Here is a 14,164-nt window from a genome sequence, read left to right as displayed (position 1 = left end):
GACCATTTATCTCTCTGGCCGCTGAACTCTCCCAAGTTATAAAATCAGGTCACTGTGAGTGCAGTTTGCCCTGATCTGGACCATCTCTGCGTCTTTGGAGAGAATACATTTGTTATGGTTAAGACAGCATCACACAAATATTTAAAGCTACAGACTTTTGGCCAAAGATGTCAGAGGGGAATTGTAAAAGCTTTCTTGTTTCACATGCGTGAACTTTGGATGAGTCTTTCTGTTTTTTTCTTTTCTACACTGAGCATGTTTGGTGCCATGATGCAGTCAGATTTCACCATCAGGGCTTTGGTGCACGGGATCCATTTGGCAGCTCCGCGGGGGAACAATGAAACCCCTTAACTGTGGTTTACATGATCTATGTGAATGCTCTCATTACATCTGAACAAGTGTTTAGATGTTGGTGGAGATCAAGACCCCGAGGTTTTGTACTTTCTCCAGAATAATTATAAGCAGAGATCCACCGCGTCCAAACCTTAACATTTCTGGAGTCAAGAAATCGAACGCGGAAGCAAAGTAATTGTTCACTGGTGCACAGAAAAGTGGAGTATCAGCAAGTCCTGCTCCTGTCCAGTGATGGATACGATGATTTGAGATCTAGTAATGCAGAGTTGAACCACAGAAGCCTCATCAGTACGTGGGTCAACATCGTCTGAGTAAGACTATAGGAAGTGAAGTGAGGCTGTATTTATTTTTGTGGTTTGACCACAGGAAGTGGCATCTCACCACTGCTGCCTCCATCAGGAAGTTCAAATACACTTTCTTGTGACTTCATTGTTTGAAATTCTTGCTTCAGATTGACACTCACAGAAGTGACACAAACCTTCTTAACAAGGCAGCAAGAGACCAACCAAGCAGTTCACGAACTTTGAGGTGACGAGTCCTGTGTTCCATTTGCATCGGAACTCGGAACTGTGAGTTTCCGAGTTCATCGCCTTCCTGTTCATGAGTCGCACAAACAACGCAGCGACATGTCTGTGGTTAAAAAAGTGTGCGACTGATTTATGTGTGAAACAAATAAGACAGACAAGTGCTATTGACAGTTAAAAGTAAAAATCTTGGTTGGTGCAGGTTGTCAGGTGGCGTTTCTTATGACCTCAGTGATAGTGTCTGTTCATCAAGGGATTGTCGTCTGGCGGTGCCAACACCCTGCTCAAGACAATCCAGACTCTTTTTGTGTGTTGTTCCACGCTGGTGGAATGACCTACTGAGCGCTACCAGAACAGAGGCGTCCCTGTCTATCTGTAGACCCAGCTCTTCCAAGAGCATCTTCTGTCCAAGTGCGTTTGGATCCACCTCTGCACTCCACGGTTCCTACCTATTCCTCTTTTGTAAGCTGCTTTGGATAAAAGCGTCCGCTAAATGCTTATATTTAAATGTCCGGGTTCTGGGCTGGTTCATGGAAATGGCAGTGTGCTTAAAATATGTGTGTATACACAACATACTTCAACAAAAAAAAAAAACTTTAACGCTATTTTAACATGCACTAAAGATTTCTGTTAAATTGAGACTTTTTTCTTTAACCAATGAGGTCTGTAAACTTTCAAAACAGCAGCATGTTGTGCCAAGAAGATGAGAATATTTGAGGTTGTGGACATTAAGTGTTCACTGTGCAGAGAGAGAGAGAGAGAGAGAGAGAGAGTAGTGAACGGGTTTTATTCCGTCGCCTTCAGGAGCATCGTCTCCTATCAGGCAGATCTGGAGACATGCCAGCACCCGCCCTGCGAAATCACCATCTCAGTGCACAGAGTTGACAAGTGCGCCTCCCCCTCCGAACGCTGTTTGACACATACCCATCGTTGTAGGCTTCGCCTCTGGCAGTTTCTTTTTTTTAAAAAGGCAAGCTCAAAGCCACTGATTACACATTCTGCTCACACAAGCCTCTGTCTCGCTGCAGTTTGCGCGTAAACGGCACCGGGCACCAGTGCGGAGAGAGACACATATACGCGCGCGGCGTTTGGATGTTTGATGGTGTTTTGTGAATGTAGTGGAGCAGCAGCAGCAGCAGCAGCAGCAGCAGGATCTCTGTGGATTTCAAGCATCGGATGCTGTGATTTATTTTTTTATTTGTTGATTTCCTTTGGAGGGGGGAGACTTGTGCAATAACGCACCTGTGGATGCACCAGCGTCAAACGCTCCCCTGATGTTTGGACTCAAACCTTTTGGAAAGAAATCATCCACCACAACATTTAGCTGATATACACTGCAGCTTTTTGCTTCTTCTTCTTTTGCTCAAACGCGGTGCTTCTTCTTCTTCTTCTTCTTTAAAAAAAAAAAAAAACAAATTCAGGAGAGAAGCGCGACATGCTGGCGAGCGTCTCCATCCTGGTGCTTCTTCCCCTGCTGAGCATCAGCATCGGCGGCTGCGGCGCGTCGTACGTGCCGTGCGAGCCGTGCGACCAGAAGGCCCGGTCCATGTGTCCGCCGGTGCCGGTGGGCTGCCAGCTGGTCAAGGAGCCCGGCTGTGGCTGCTGCCTGACGTGCGCGCTCGAGGAGGGCCAGCCGTGCGGCGTGTACACCGGGCCGTGCACGCGCGGGCTCCGCTGCCTGCCCAAGAACGGCGAGGAGAAGCCGCTGCACGCGCTGCTGCACGGCCGCGGAGTGTGCAGGAATGAGAAGTTGTACAAACTGCTGCATCCAAAAGGTATTGTTAGTATAATTAGTATAAAAGCGTGTACTTTTTTACAGTGTAAACCTTTATTTAGAGCTAAATAACAGCAGTGCATGAAGAGTAATCATTTTAAATGACGTTAGGGATGAGTGTATATGATTCTCTTGACTGGTATTGGTGTCAGTCAGGTCCAATACTAATATCGATACTTGTACATGATGCAATAACTTGATTAATTCATTCATTGTACAGTGCTGCAGCCTAAAATTACATCCTATTTGACAAAAACACTTGCCATGATTTGGATATATCTTTTGACTGATGCAGAAATGACCAATCATACGGTTTTTAAATCAATAATAATCTGCTTTTTGTGACCGATACTCTCAACCGATTGTCATTTACAACTGTCTTTTGAACATCAGCAGGCCTGTGCTGTATCATTTTTACATCTGTTTTTATATATTTTAATATTTCACTCATGTTGTTATCAGAATGTCAGTTTAATGACCTTTAAATTATACAAAAAAAATGATACTCAGTATTGATATCAGTCTAAAACTGGATTGGATGTTGCAAAAAAGCAAATGATGGAGCAGTATTATTAAAAAGAAGAACTGTTGATAGGGGTGTAAGTAAATATTGTGTTATTTCATGGCGTGACACAGTATGGATTCTTTGAAACTCTTTACTGATATTTTTGTGTTGAATTGAAGCCTCTGGCCACTAGTTGGCAGCAGACATTTGTCCATTTGACTCTCTCATCCCCCTCCTTCCAGACCTCTAATTAGACAAAGCAAACTGTCTATTGTTTATGCACACAGTGTAATTATAGTATCCTTTTATAACGCAGTGTATTGTATAGTGTAATCGATATGTCGTCGTATTCGTGTTGCATTTGCGGCACAGAAATAAAACGTGTGAGCCTCAGATATAAACGGCTCTTGTACAAAGAAATAGCAAACAGCTGGACAAAGACGTTAGTCCTCCGCTGTCAGCAGAGGAATTTTAATGGAGCCCGCAAGTAACACACACACACACACACACACACACACACACACTTGCAGAGTCAGCTAGTGATACACAATTGAAAGCAACAGCCTCCAGACTGTTAGAAGCCATTAGTGTTCCACAACCGGTCATAAGTCTCGACGCCATCAGGTGTGAAGGCGTTTTTTTGAGGCCGATCTGTGGCGACTCAAAGCTGTCTTTGAAAGACGAACTGACACCTGTCATTACCGAGGCACACGACGCAACCCCCCCCCCCCCCCCCCCCCCCATGTGCCTTGACCTTGTGAACTCTGTCAACAATTGGCGCAGAGCGATAATGGGCCTGTCATCTCACCTGGTAGGCCTTTTTGGGGCGTCGAGCCATAAATGAGTAGGTTTCCGTGTGAGTGGCCTATCGCCCTCAGGGCCACCTCCCCCTCTAAGCTGACACTAAAGTGGGGAGAAGATTACAGGTGGTGTTCTGTGAGGCTCCATGTTGGCTCCTGTGAATGGCAGTTCAGGGACAGTCCCTGTGTCTGAGCACTGAGGAGAGCTTTGTGGGGAATCTTGGCTTGTGGCCCTTGAACTCTCTGTCTTCAAGGTGTGAAATCATACTTCACAATCTCTTCCTTTGTCTACAGTTTCTTTTCTGCTTTTGTCGTCTAGCCTTTTGTCCTTTCCACCTTCACTTGCCCACCACCTGCGTCCTTTTTTTCCCACACCTAACCCACCTTTTTTTGTCCCCTGTTCTCTGCTTCTTCTCTCCTTTCCCTGGCTGGCGACTGCCCCGCCTCATCTTTTCCAACCTATTCTTCTCTGCAGCCTCTGCCGCCGCCACTCCATCCCTTGATCGTTTCCATTCTGCCTTCATTACCCTGCATATTGGGAGTTTTTAGTGTTGCAGTGGAGCAGCTCTGGAAACACAAATAATCTCTGTGACTGTATTAAACCTCAGAAGGTCAGGCCAGTGAACTGCGGTTTCTCTGGCTGAGTCACATTAGCATGGAGTCCTGAAAGGAACAGATAAGAAAGTAGGAGAGCATTTATCAGTGTCAGGCTCAAATTAGCACAGAATTTGTCACCGTTAGATGCGATTCTGACATTTTTAGTGCACTTCTTTAATGTTATTCTCATCGCATTCCTTTTTTTTGCATGGCATGTTGCAGAAAATTCAACTGTGCTATGATTATTCCAACCCTGAGAGCAGCTCAGCATCTGAGAAATCATTGTATAAAAACCCTCCACTCTTCTATTCATCTCCCCTTCCCTTTTTTTTCTCCCTTTCCCACACTATCCTCTGCTCCCTCCCTCTACTCTTTGTCGGTCCCACCCTGGTCTCTTCATCGCTCTGTCTCTCCCCACTCCTCCGCCTGCTCTCCCTCCCCCGCTCCCTCTCTCCGTCTCAGTGCTGCAGGCTCAGGCTGTGCAGTGATTCAGCAGAATACAGGCTGAGGGTGGGTTACCGATCCCTCCGCTCTCCGCACCCCCCTCCCTCCTTCTCCTCCTGTCAGCTACAGCCTCTCCATTAACTCCACATCTCCTGCTGAACGCTCACCCGACACACAAATTAAACAGAGCCCACGCGCTCACTGATAAGCACACGCCTCATATAAAATCCAGGCTGAGAAGATCCACCGATGAAGCCAGCTGGTGTACAGTACGTATACATGCTGTATAATCACTGGAGTGTTTAATTGCCCTTGCATTCTTGCAAGTAGGGATGGAGCAATATTACCTTTTTAAAGTCTGATAATGATACCGATATTAGTTCAAAATAGTATTTTTCTTTTATTTTGCATATCCATTAGCAAAGACTGATATGGATATCAGTAGAAAGTCAAGAATACTATTTGTATCAGGCACAAAGAAGTTGTATTGAGCCTCCCCAGCCCTGACATAGGCAGCCCTCACTCACAGCATGTTGTGTCAAGTGAAGCATTTATGTCATATTTAGGGGTTTTACGGATCGTATGCCATTACTTTTTTATTTTCCTGATGTACGATCCAATGATTTGGGCCAGTATTAAATTAATATCGATACTGAGTTTTGCAGTCATATCGTAGTCATATAGTACAGTATAGATAATGATACTGAGTATCGTATTGATATCAATACTGAGTATAGTATCCGTAGTGATACTGAGTATCATATTGATATCAATACTGAGTAAATCATCAACAGTGTTACTGAGTATAGTGTCAGTAGTGATACTGAGTATCATATTGATATCAATACTGAGTAAATCATCAACAGTGTTACTGAGTATAGTATCAGTAGTGATATTGAGTATCTTTTTGTTATCAATACTGAGTATAGTATCAGTAGTGATACTGAGTATCGTATTGATATCAATACTGACTATAGTATCAGTAGTGGTACCAAGTATCTTATTGCTATCAATACTGAGTATAGTATCAGTAGTGATACTGAGTATAGTATCATTAGTGGTACTGAGAATCAGATAGGTAGCCTACTGAGTATTGTATGATACCGTATTGGTACGAAAACTGAGCATCGTATTTATACATACTAAGTATGATAACATATCAATACCGTTAGTATCAAATCGTATGGATATCAACCACATTTATACCAATACTGAGTATCATATTAGCTCATTCGTAGCATTTTGGACTATTCCTTTGCCTCTGCATGCTCGCAGTGAGACTGTTAGTCACAGCTGAGAGCAAATGAGGCAAGGAGAGAAGCAAGGATTTGTTGTTTTCTGTCACTGGTGACTTTTCAGGTCTCACAATTCAAACATGAGAGAGGGAAAGAGAGATGGGAAGAAAGAAAAAGAAATGAAAGATGTGATCCATCAGCACTGGTCAGATTAGACGTGCTGGAGGATTAGCAAGTGAAGACTTGATTGGATTTAAGGGAAAAAAGAAACGGTGTCAGTTGTAAGTAAGCAGGAGGGGATAACTCTTGGCTTTTCCACGAACCTGTCATTATGGGCATCGATGACATCATTATGATCTTCATCATCATCGTGGAGGATGGGGGGGTTGCAGGAGGAAGAGGTTTTAAGCATAATTTGCGACAAGGCGGTGACCTTGTTCGACAAGCAGGTTTGCACAGTAGCTTAGCGATCACGTCAGTGCAGGGGCAGAGGGGGTTTATGTGAATGCACAAGTTTTTCAAATCTTACAAAATGAAACGGTAACAAGAGCTTGACTTGGCAGTGGAAGTGGGCCAAAAGCTGCTTGGGACACTTGTGAGGCCGGTGCACACTCACAGATGCAAATGTAACAGATGCAAAAGCTCCCTCTGCCCTCGACATGCTCGCCGTGGTCGCATGAATAGAGGGTGGGATGAGGGCTGAGTCCAACTGTGTGCAACTGTCCCCCAGGTTTCAGTCCAGCGCTCTATTTTTTTGCACAGATGAAAGGCCCATGTGGGCAGCTGTGGGGGGTTGGGACCCAAAATGGGCTGTGGTTGTTTCTGGTGGCTCACCACATGACAAGTGTAATAGCATGTTTTCATGGGTCTGGGTGCCAGGCTGAGGCTAAATATCTCATTTAGGTCACTGGCTATAAACGTTTTAAAACCCCTGGTCCACATATATACCCCAAACTGGCAACCCGACTTGCCATAAATGTAGGCTCTGTTGTCCAGTATGTCAACACGTCCCAACTGAAACTGGCCGCTAGCCACTAACTGTGCTTAATATGAGCTGAGCTGGTGCAGGGAAACCGTCACGTTGTGCTGTGACGTTTCTCAATCGGTGCTCTCGTCTGCTCTCAGTACTTTAGGCTTTGCCGCTTTTTTATTTTAGCCTCTCAAATCAGTGCGTTTCCAGGTGGGAGTCATCACTGTGTTTTGATTGTGAACCCTGAACAGAAAAATGCTTTGAAGCCCTAATCTTACACCTGTTGACATCAAGTTGTTTGTGATTGTAATTTCAATCCCACCTTGTCTGTAATTTGTAACGTGTTGGTGTAAATGACTGTCTGTTCGGACAGAAGTAATCCTGCATAAGTCAAGAATCAGCCTGCACTCTCCAGTGTGTAACAAACTCCTCCACTCACCGTCCCTTTCCATGCAAGAACTTTAGGCAACTACAGTCACCTTCGTATTCTCATTCTTCTTTGCTTGTTTTTTGTAAGTTTCTGCTTCAAAACACAATCAAAACCCACGCGCTGTCTGGTTTGTCCCTTCAGGCTACTGTAGAAACATGTCGGCACAAGATGGAAGCCTCCATAAAACAAGGCCCTTCCCTTAAGTACATATAAAAGGCTTGTTTTCAGGCTACAAAAACAAATAATTGTTATTTTAAAGCAATTACACAAACATTTGCAGGCTTGTGGCAAAATACCCTAGAAATATTTGAAATTGAGACTTGCATAGTGGGGCTTTTAATGCCCCTGTGAAATCAATAGCCAGCTTTCGTAAAGCCTGAGTTAAAAGTGGTCAGATAGGTAACCACATCTCCTAACCCTATAATCCTACAAATGTGTTGAAGGATTACATATAACAGACAAGCGGCACAGATTTAATATCTCTAAAAATAATTGTGTAATATGTACTTAAAGAAAACAGAAATATAAGAGGTCATTATGCAGCTAACTCATAACTTGGTAAATAATGAGTTTCTAGGCTCTGAATCCATAATAACCCTACATGGTAGGGTAGTAATTAAATTTAATTCTAAATGGGATTAAAAGAGGTCTTAAAAAGTCGTAAATATGACTTAAATGTTGGTACATGGAGGAGAAACATTGACCAAACTTTGATAAAATTATCCAAAAAGGCATTGAAACATATAAAAATGTTAATTTCATACCATTAAGGATAGTATATTTAATTTCTACCAATAAACTGTCCTCAATGTTGCACACTGGACCTTTAAGAAAACACGTTTCATTATGCTTTTCTCCTTTTTGATTATAATGTTTTAAAAAATGAAAGCCCACATTTAGCATAATCTTAATTTATGAAATGTTAGTGCAGTGCTGGGAGTTTAGTGTGTGCATGCACAAGCTTGTGTGTGATACACGCGTCTGCCAGATGCATGACAGGGCTACAATCAAGGCCTGTTATTAGGCCTCAGGTAAAACCGCAATGTCTAAACAATGAGTGTAGAAACAAGAAAACCTGAACCATGTCATCCGCTCTCTCTCTCTCTCTCTGTTAGACGACAGTCAGGACGGCGCCCTGCTCCCCGTCCCTGAGTCAGTGCTGCCCCAAACCAAGGTGCCCTTATTTGGAAGGGACCACATCAGCAGTCGCAAGGCCAAAGCCATGAAGCAAGCCAAGGACCGGAAGAAGCAGCTGGCCCGACTGGGACCTGCCAGCAACCTGGACTTCTCCCCACTAAGCCTGGATAAACTGGACCCTGAGTTCGTAAGTGGAATTGGGAATTATTTTGCTTCCCCGATCAGGATTTAGAATGATTTCCCGAACCATATTTGATTTTGAATGAGCGCTGCATCACATACTGCCTCAGGCGTTATAAGACGAGTTCTGACAAATCAGCAGCTGAGATGCCCCACCGGCCCTCGTTCACACATGTGACAACAAGGCGTGAACAGAGTGAAGTTACTAACATTCTCATTTGTAGGAGTTTTTTTTTTTCCACCTGCGTTATTTGTCATTGCCACTCGTCAAAAAAAACCCAAAACAATTTAATCACAGGTTTTAATGGTTTTTTTAACTAATGGGAATGTTTCTGATAAACAAACTAGGGCTGTCAACGATTTGAATTAAATTAAAAGTACAATTCCATTGGCATATATAAGTGTAGATTTAAAATAACATGTAGCAATGCAGCACGAGATACCGTTCAAATATGAACTACCATAACATAAGATGGCAGCTTGATGATATTGTACTGTATTGTTAAAATTTGAATGTGTTTTAGCTGTGTTTTAAATTTCAGGGCAATTCAAAAATTGTTGTTCTCTTTCTCCTCTGACTCATTTTGCTGGTGTTAATTGCCTATTTTTAGTTATACCTGCCAATTGTTGTGCGTAAGAAGCTTTATTGCTCATTTCTACAGCTTCTCTTAAACGTTTAGGGCATTTTACGCTGTGTAACACTTAACCCATGTACATGTAAAAACTGTAATCACACAAACTCTAACACTTTTGTCTGTGTGTGTGTGTAGGGACCCTGCAGAAGGAGGTTGGATAATCTCATTCAGAGCATGAAAGACTCGTCTCGTGTCCTGGCGCTCTCTCTGTACATTCCCAACTGTGACAAGAAGGGCTTTTTCAAGCGCAAACAGGTATGGGTGCATTTATTTATTCAGGCTACATCTGTACGACTACTTTTCTCCTCTTGAATGCTCCCCTGGATATGCCTGTCGTCCACATTACCCCAGCGCTTCAGTCCCTCCCCCTCCCAAAACGCAGACGTTTAAAAGTTGCTGCTGTCTCTGTTTACATTTGAAAACTCCCAGGCTGCGTTTTAGCATAAACAGAGACCGTTGTAAACAATGACGCAGTTGCCCACATTCACTTCCTGGTTGGTTCTTTCCAGCCGCAACGCGACTATCTATGATAGTCTGTCTTAATGTCAGTGTCAGTTTTTTACGTCGGAACTTAAAGGAACACTTTACCGATTTGCATTTAGCTTTGTATTACTAGAATAGGGGTAGTGTTTATGAAGAATTGGGCTTCCCAACCTCAGTTTCCCCTGAGTCAAGAAATATCTTCATTCTATTTTTTTTGTTACATGCCCACCAGTGACACTTGGTCCAAGGTTTGAAACTGCAACGCTAAGTGCGCACTTTTTAGACCCACTCGTAGGGGGGCGGGACCTCATTCCCAGAATGTAAAGAGTGTCCGCCATCTTTGCTAACAGTTACGCTGACAGGACCAAGTGTCACTGGTGGGCACGTAACAAAGAAAAGAATGAATATATTTCTCAAATCAGGGGAAACTGAGGTTAGGAAGCACATTTTTTAAAAAATACTACCCCTATGCTAGTAATACAAAGCTAAATGTAAATCGGTGAAGTATTCCTTTAAGGGTTTGTGAGGTTGCTCTGAGTTTGTGAGTTAAAAATCCAAAGTTCTTGAAGAGGCAATGCCCTGATAAATTCCAAGTCCCGACTACAAATGGAACGCAGCCTTAGCAGAGGAGAGAATTAGCTTCCTGTTCACACCAGCATGCACATGCACAGTGTACCTGATTGCTGGTTTTTAGGTAAAAACAGAGCTAAAACACTTGCCTGAACACAGATTTTCATTTAAAATATGACCTCAGGTTTGGACACTGAAAGATAACATCTCTCTAACCACATTCTGCCCACAGTGTAAGCCTTCTCGTGGCCGTAAGCGGGGTATCTGCTGGTGCGTGGACCGGTTCGGCGTGAAAATCCCTGGCATCAACTACACTGGAGGAGACCTGCAGTGCAAAGACCTCGACAGCAGCAGCAACAGCAACCAATGAGCCAGTCCAGCCCGCTGTGCTCGCCGAGCCCCGTTCTGCTAAAAAGAAGAAACCTGCCAATCAAGCTATAGCACACTTTATGACTGCCAGTCAGGAGAATACGGCACAAATGCTCTTCTATGGTCAGGTGTAATGGACTGGGTTACTGTGTTTTGTTTTGTTTTGTTTTTCCCGATGGGAGCCAAACTGACAAGCTTAGATAAAAGTCTGCACATCCCCACTGACCGTGTACTATGTTTGAGGTTAGCTAACACCTCTTCTCTTTATATCTATAGATAATAGAGAATATTATATATATGTATGTATATATATATATATATATATATATATATTTATATATATACATATATGTATTGTAATGATATATGATGTTGTGAGTCCGAGTCAGACGTGGCAAGATCACGAGACAAAACATTTTAAATGTGGCTAAGAATCTCTTTTTTGTTTGGTTTTAGTGATAAAAAAACAACAATTGGACAATTTCAAGACACATTTGATGGGTGAGTTCTCATTTAAATGTAGTGATTATTAATCTTGTGAATTTTTTAATATATTCTGCCTTTGAATCGTCCCACTGACTCACACTATTCTGATTTACCTGGGGGGGTAAATTAGCTAATTTACTGTACCTGTGGGGTTCATGCATTGTGGGTGAAGAGAAGCAGAATCAGGTCATGTCATTGCAACTTCAGCACAATGGCTATAAAAACATTGTCCTATATTTACCACTTTTTGAGCCAAATCAGTGGACACAGAGCTGACAGAAGCTTTACGGAATAGTTTGAAAGTGTAGGCAATGATACAATCCATTAAACATTTGGCCAAACTTACTTTATTTAAGCTTTGCATCAGTCTGTGCTCACAAGTGGAGAAATTCAGCATTAAAATATGAAAAATCCAATGAGCAATTCATTAAAAAAAAGAGCATACTTGTGATTTAAGAAAATGTTTTATTTTCACAGCTAGACATGTATTTTTGTTGTTGTTATTGTTGTTGTTCTGATTTTTAAAAAAGTTGTCCTCACAGTGCACTAAGCTCATTTCTGCGCCACTATTTAAGTCCTCTTCCACTCTTGCTCGTCCGCCTGGACGTTCACGAGTGAGAGCGCGTCGTAGTCGGGCAACTTGAAAACCCAAGTTTCAATGAAAACCTTAGTCTGTATATGGAAATGGTCGTTAGCCACAAGGGGGCGACTCCACTGGTTGCAAAAAAAAGAGTTAATACTGTCAATTGACATCAATTTTGTAAATGATGTTCCCATTTAGAGGAAAATAAAAGATAAATCATGGCACTTATGAGTGGAGGCTTCAGAATGAGAGATTGTTTTGCAACCCTGAGTTTGACGTCCATTTTTATTTGCAGTCTTGCCAACAAACTGTACTGTGACAGTCCTGACAACTGTGTCCACACTTTGTAAATGTAATCGAGTGTGTGTGTGTGTTTTCCTGAATGTGTACGTATGTGTGTGTGTGTGTGTGTGTGTGTGTGGTGTGTGCCATGCCCTTCTAGTTCTCAACATCCAAAAGCCTCTGGTTGAAATTCTCACTGACACTCAGTCAAGTTACAAGGCCCGGCGAACGCGGCGCCGTGCATTTCCCTCCACGGCCGGCACACAAATCGTATGCAAAGGCTGCGCGCGCCCTTTTAGTTTTTCCATGCGTCGGGGGCCTTCACTGCCACCACACAGGCAAATGGCGACATGCTCTCAGGGTTCATCGGGTCCTTTTTCAATCCCATAAAGAGCAACGTCGCCAGGTTTGTATGTAAATTCAAGTGCCTTCTGCCCCATGCCACTTTGAATTTGGATTTGCATGATTAGATCCTCTGGGTCTTTCGGATGCGGCACAAAAACAAGACTTTTTTTGGGGAGGGGGGGGTTGTTTATATTGTCATAGGTCAAATATCTTTAGATACAGATCATATTTATGTTCAGTTATCAGTCCATATGATCAGAATCATTAGATCGTGGTACTAGGAGAGCTTACTCCTCTTTGCACGCCGGCCATTTTGACCGGTCACAGTCGGAAAAGCACAAGTGTAAATGATTCAATGAACGATGGCCGAGTTTCGCCTCCTCAGCTTCAGGCTGGGGACTCGTTCACACGCCGTCCGTGAACCCAACACAACCCATAATTCAGCAGCTCTTGTCAAACGTGTCAAAATGGCCACTGTGCAAAAATAAAGGCCCCGCAGAGCAATTCTGTCACGTTTCAGATTCTCACTTTAAGAACGAAAAATAAGATTAATGTGAACATTATGGTAAAAATATTTATCAGGCGTGTAACTGATGTACTCGTTTCATTTTTTTTTTTCTAATAACAAATCACTATTTAAATAAAGTTCCTGTACTCTCAAAAAAAACTGCTCATGTGCACTTTTGTCAGGTGTTATCTCTGTGACCTTGATGCGACATGCAGGTGATTTCTTTTCTTTTGTTTGTTTTTGTTTTGCTGTGAAAGCAAAACACGCTCAGGTGTTTCCACTCAGTGTGCTTCATTAACTGCAGCTGCAGAGCAACGTTTGTGTGCATCGTGTGTATGTAAGTCCATTTTCACTCTTTTAGCCGTGCTTTTATCAATTTCTAGGCACTTTAGCCGCTTTAGTAAAATCTCTACTGTGCAGAGGCCAAATCAGCTGACCTTCATTATAGATCATTAATGTAATGCCTCCTATTTCACATATCACAGTAGGACTCAGTATGTTTGCACACACACTTTTCATAACTCTCACACAAAGAAAGAACAATAAACACACAATATACAGCTTGTTTAATGAGAATGTAAAGAGTGTACATGAATTAGGGCTGGATGATGAATAGTTTTCATTTAAAATCACTATTTGAGACAGTGCAGTTCGCAAATTGCAAAGGACCTCAATTTATTGTTCTATGAGCTTTTCAACTAAAAAAAAAAAAAAAAATCTAATGTGTACACACTGGACACAAGACGTGTCTTTCAGTTACCCTTATGTAGGTTAAAACTTATATTGCAAATCAACCGGCAATCGCAATATCTGTCAGGAAAAGTCACAATTAGACATTTACCCCAAATTGGGGTCATATTTGGGTACATATTTTCCAAATTTCACAAATTCAATCCAGTTTTAAACATTTTGTGTACTCTTTGCTCAAGTGTGTTTATATAGTTGAAAATGAA

The 14,164-nt window shown here is 42.5% G+C and overlaps 1 protein-coding gene across 1 annotated transcript; it reads left to right on the top strand.

Annotated features, from left to right (window-relative positions):
- The first annotated feature begins 1,760 nt into the window (after positions 1–1,760).
- On the top strand, positions 1,761–12,304 carry igfbp5a (insulin-like growth factor binding protein 5a). The gene is made up of 4 exons (XM_058622065.1): positions 1,761–2,653; positions 8,749–8,957; positions 9,721–9,840; positions 10,871–12,304. The coding sequence occupies exons 1-4, from the start codon at positions 2,314–2,316 to the stop codon at positions 11,006–11,008; spliced, it is 807 nt and encodes a 268-aa protein (XP_058478048.1). The 5' UTR covers positions 1,761–2,313; the 3' UTR covers positions 11,009–12,304.
- Positions 12,305–14,164: the final 1,860 nt, after the last annotated feature.

Source organism: Solea solea, chromosome 2, assembly GCF_958295425.1.
Source record: "Solea solea chromosome 2, fSolSol10.1, whole genome shotgun sequence".
Classification (NCBI taxonomy): Eukaryota; Metazoa; Chordata; class Actinopteri; order Pleuronectiformes; family Soleidae; genus Solea; species Solea solea.
Note: the sequence above shows the minus strand (reverse complement) of the source record. Positions and strands in the feature narration are given on the sequence as shown.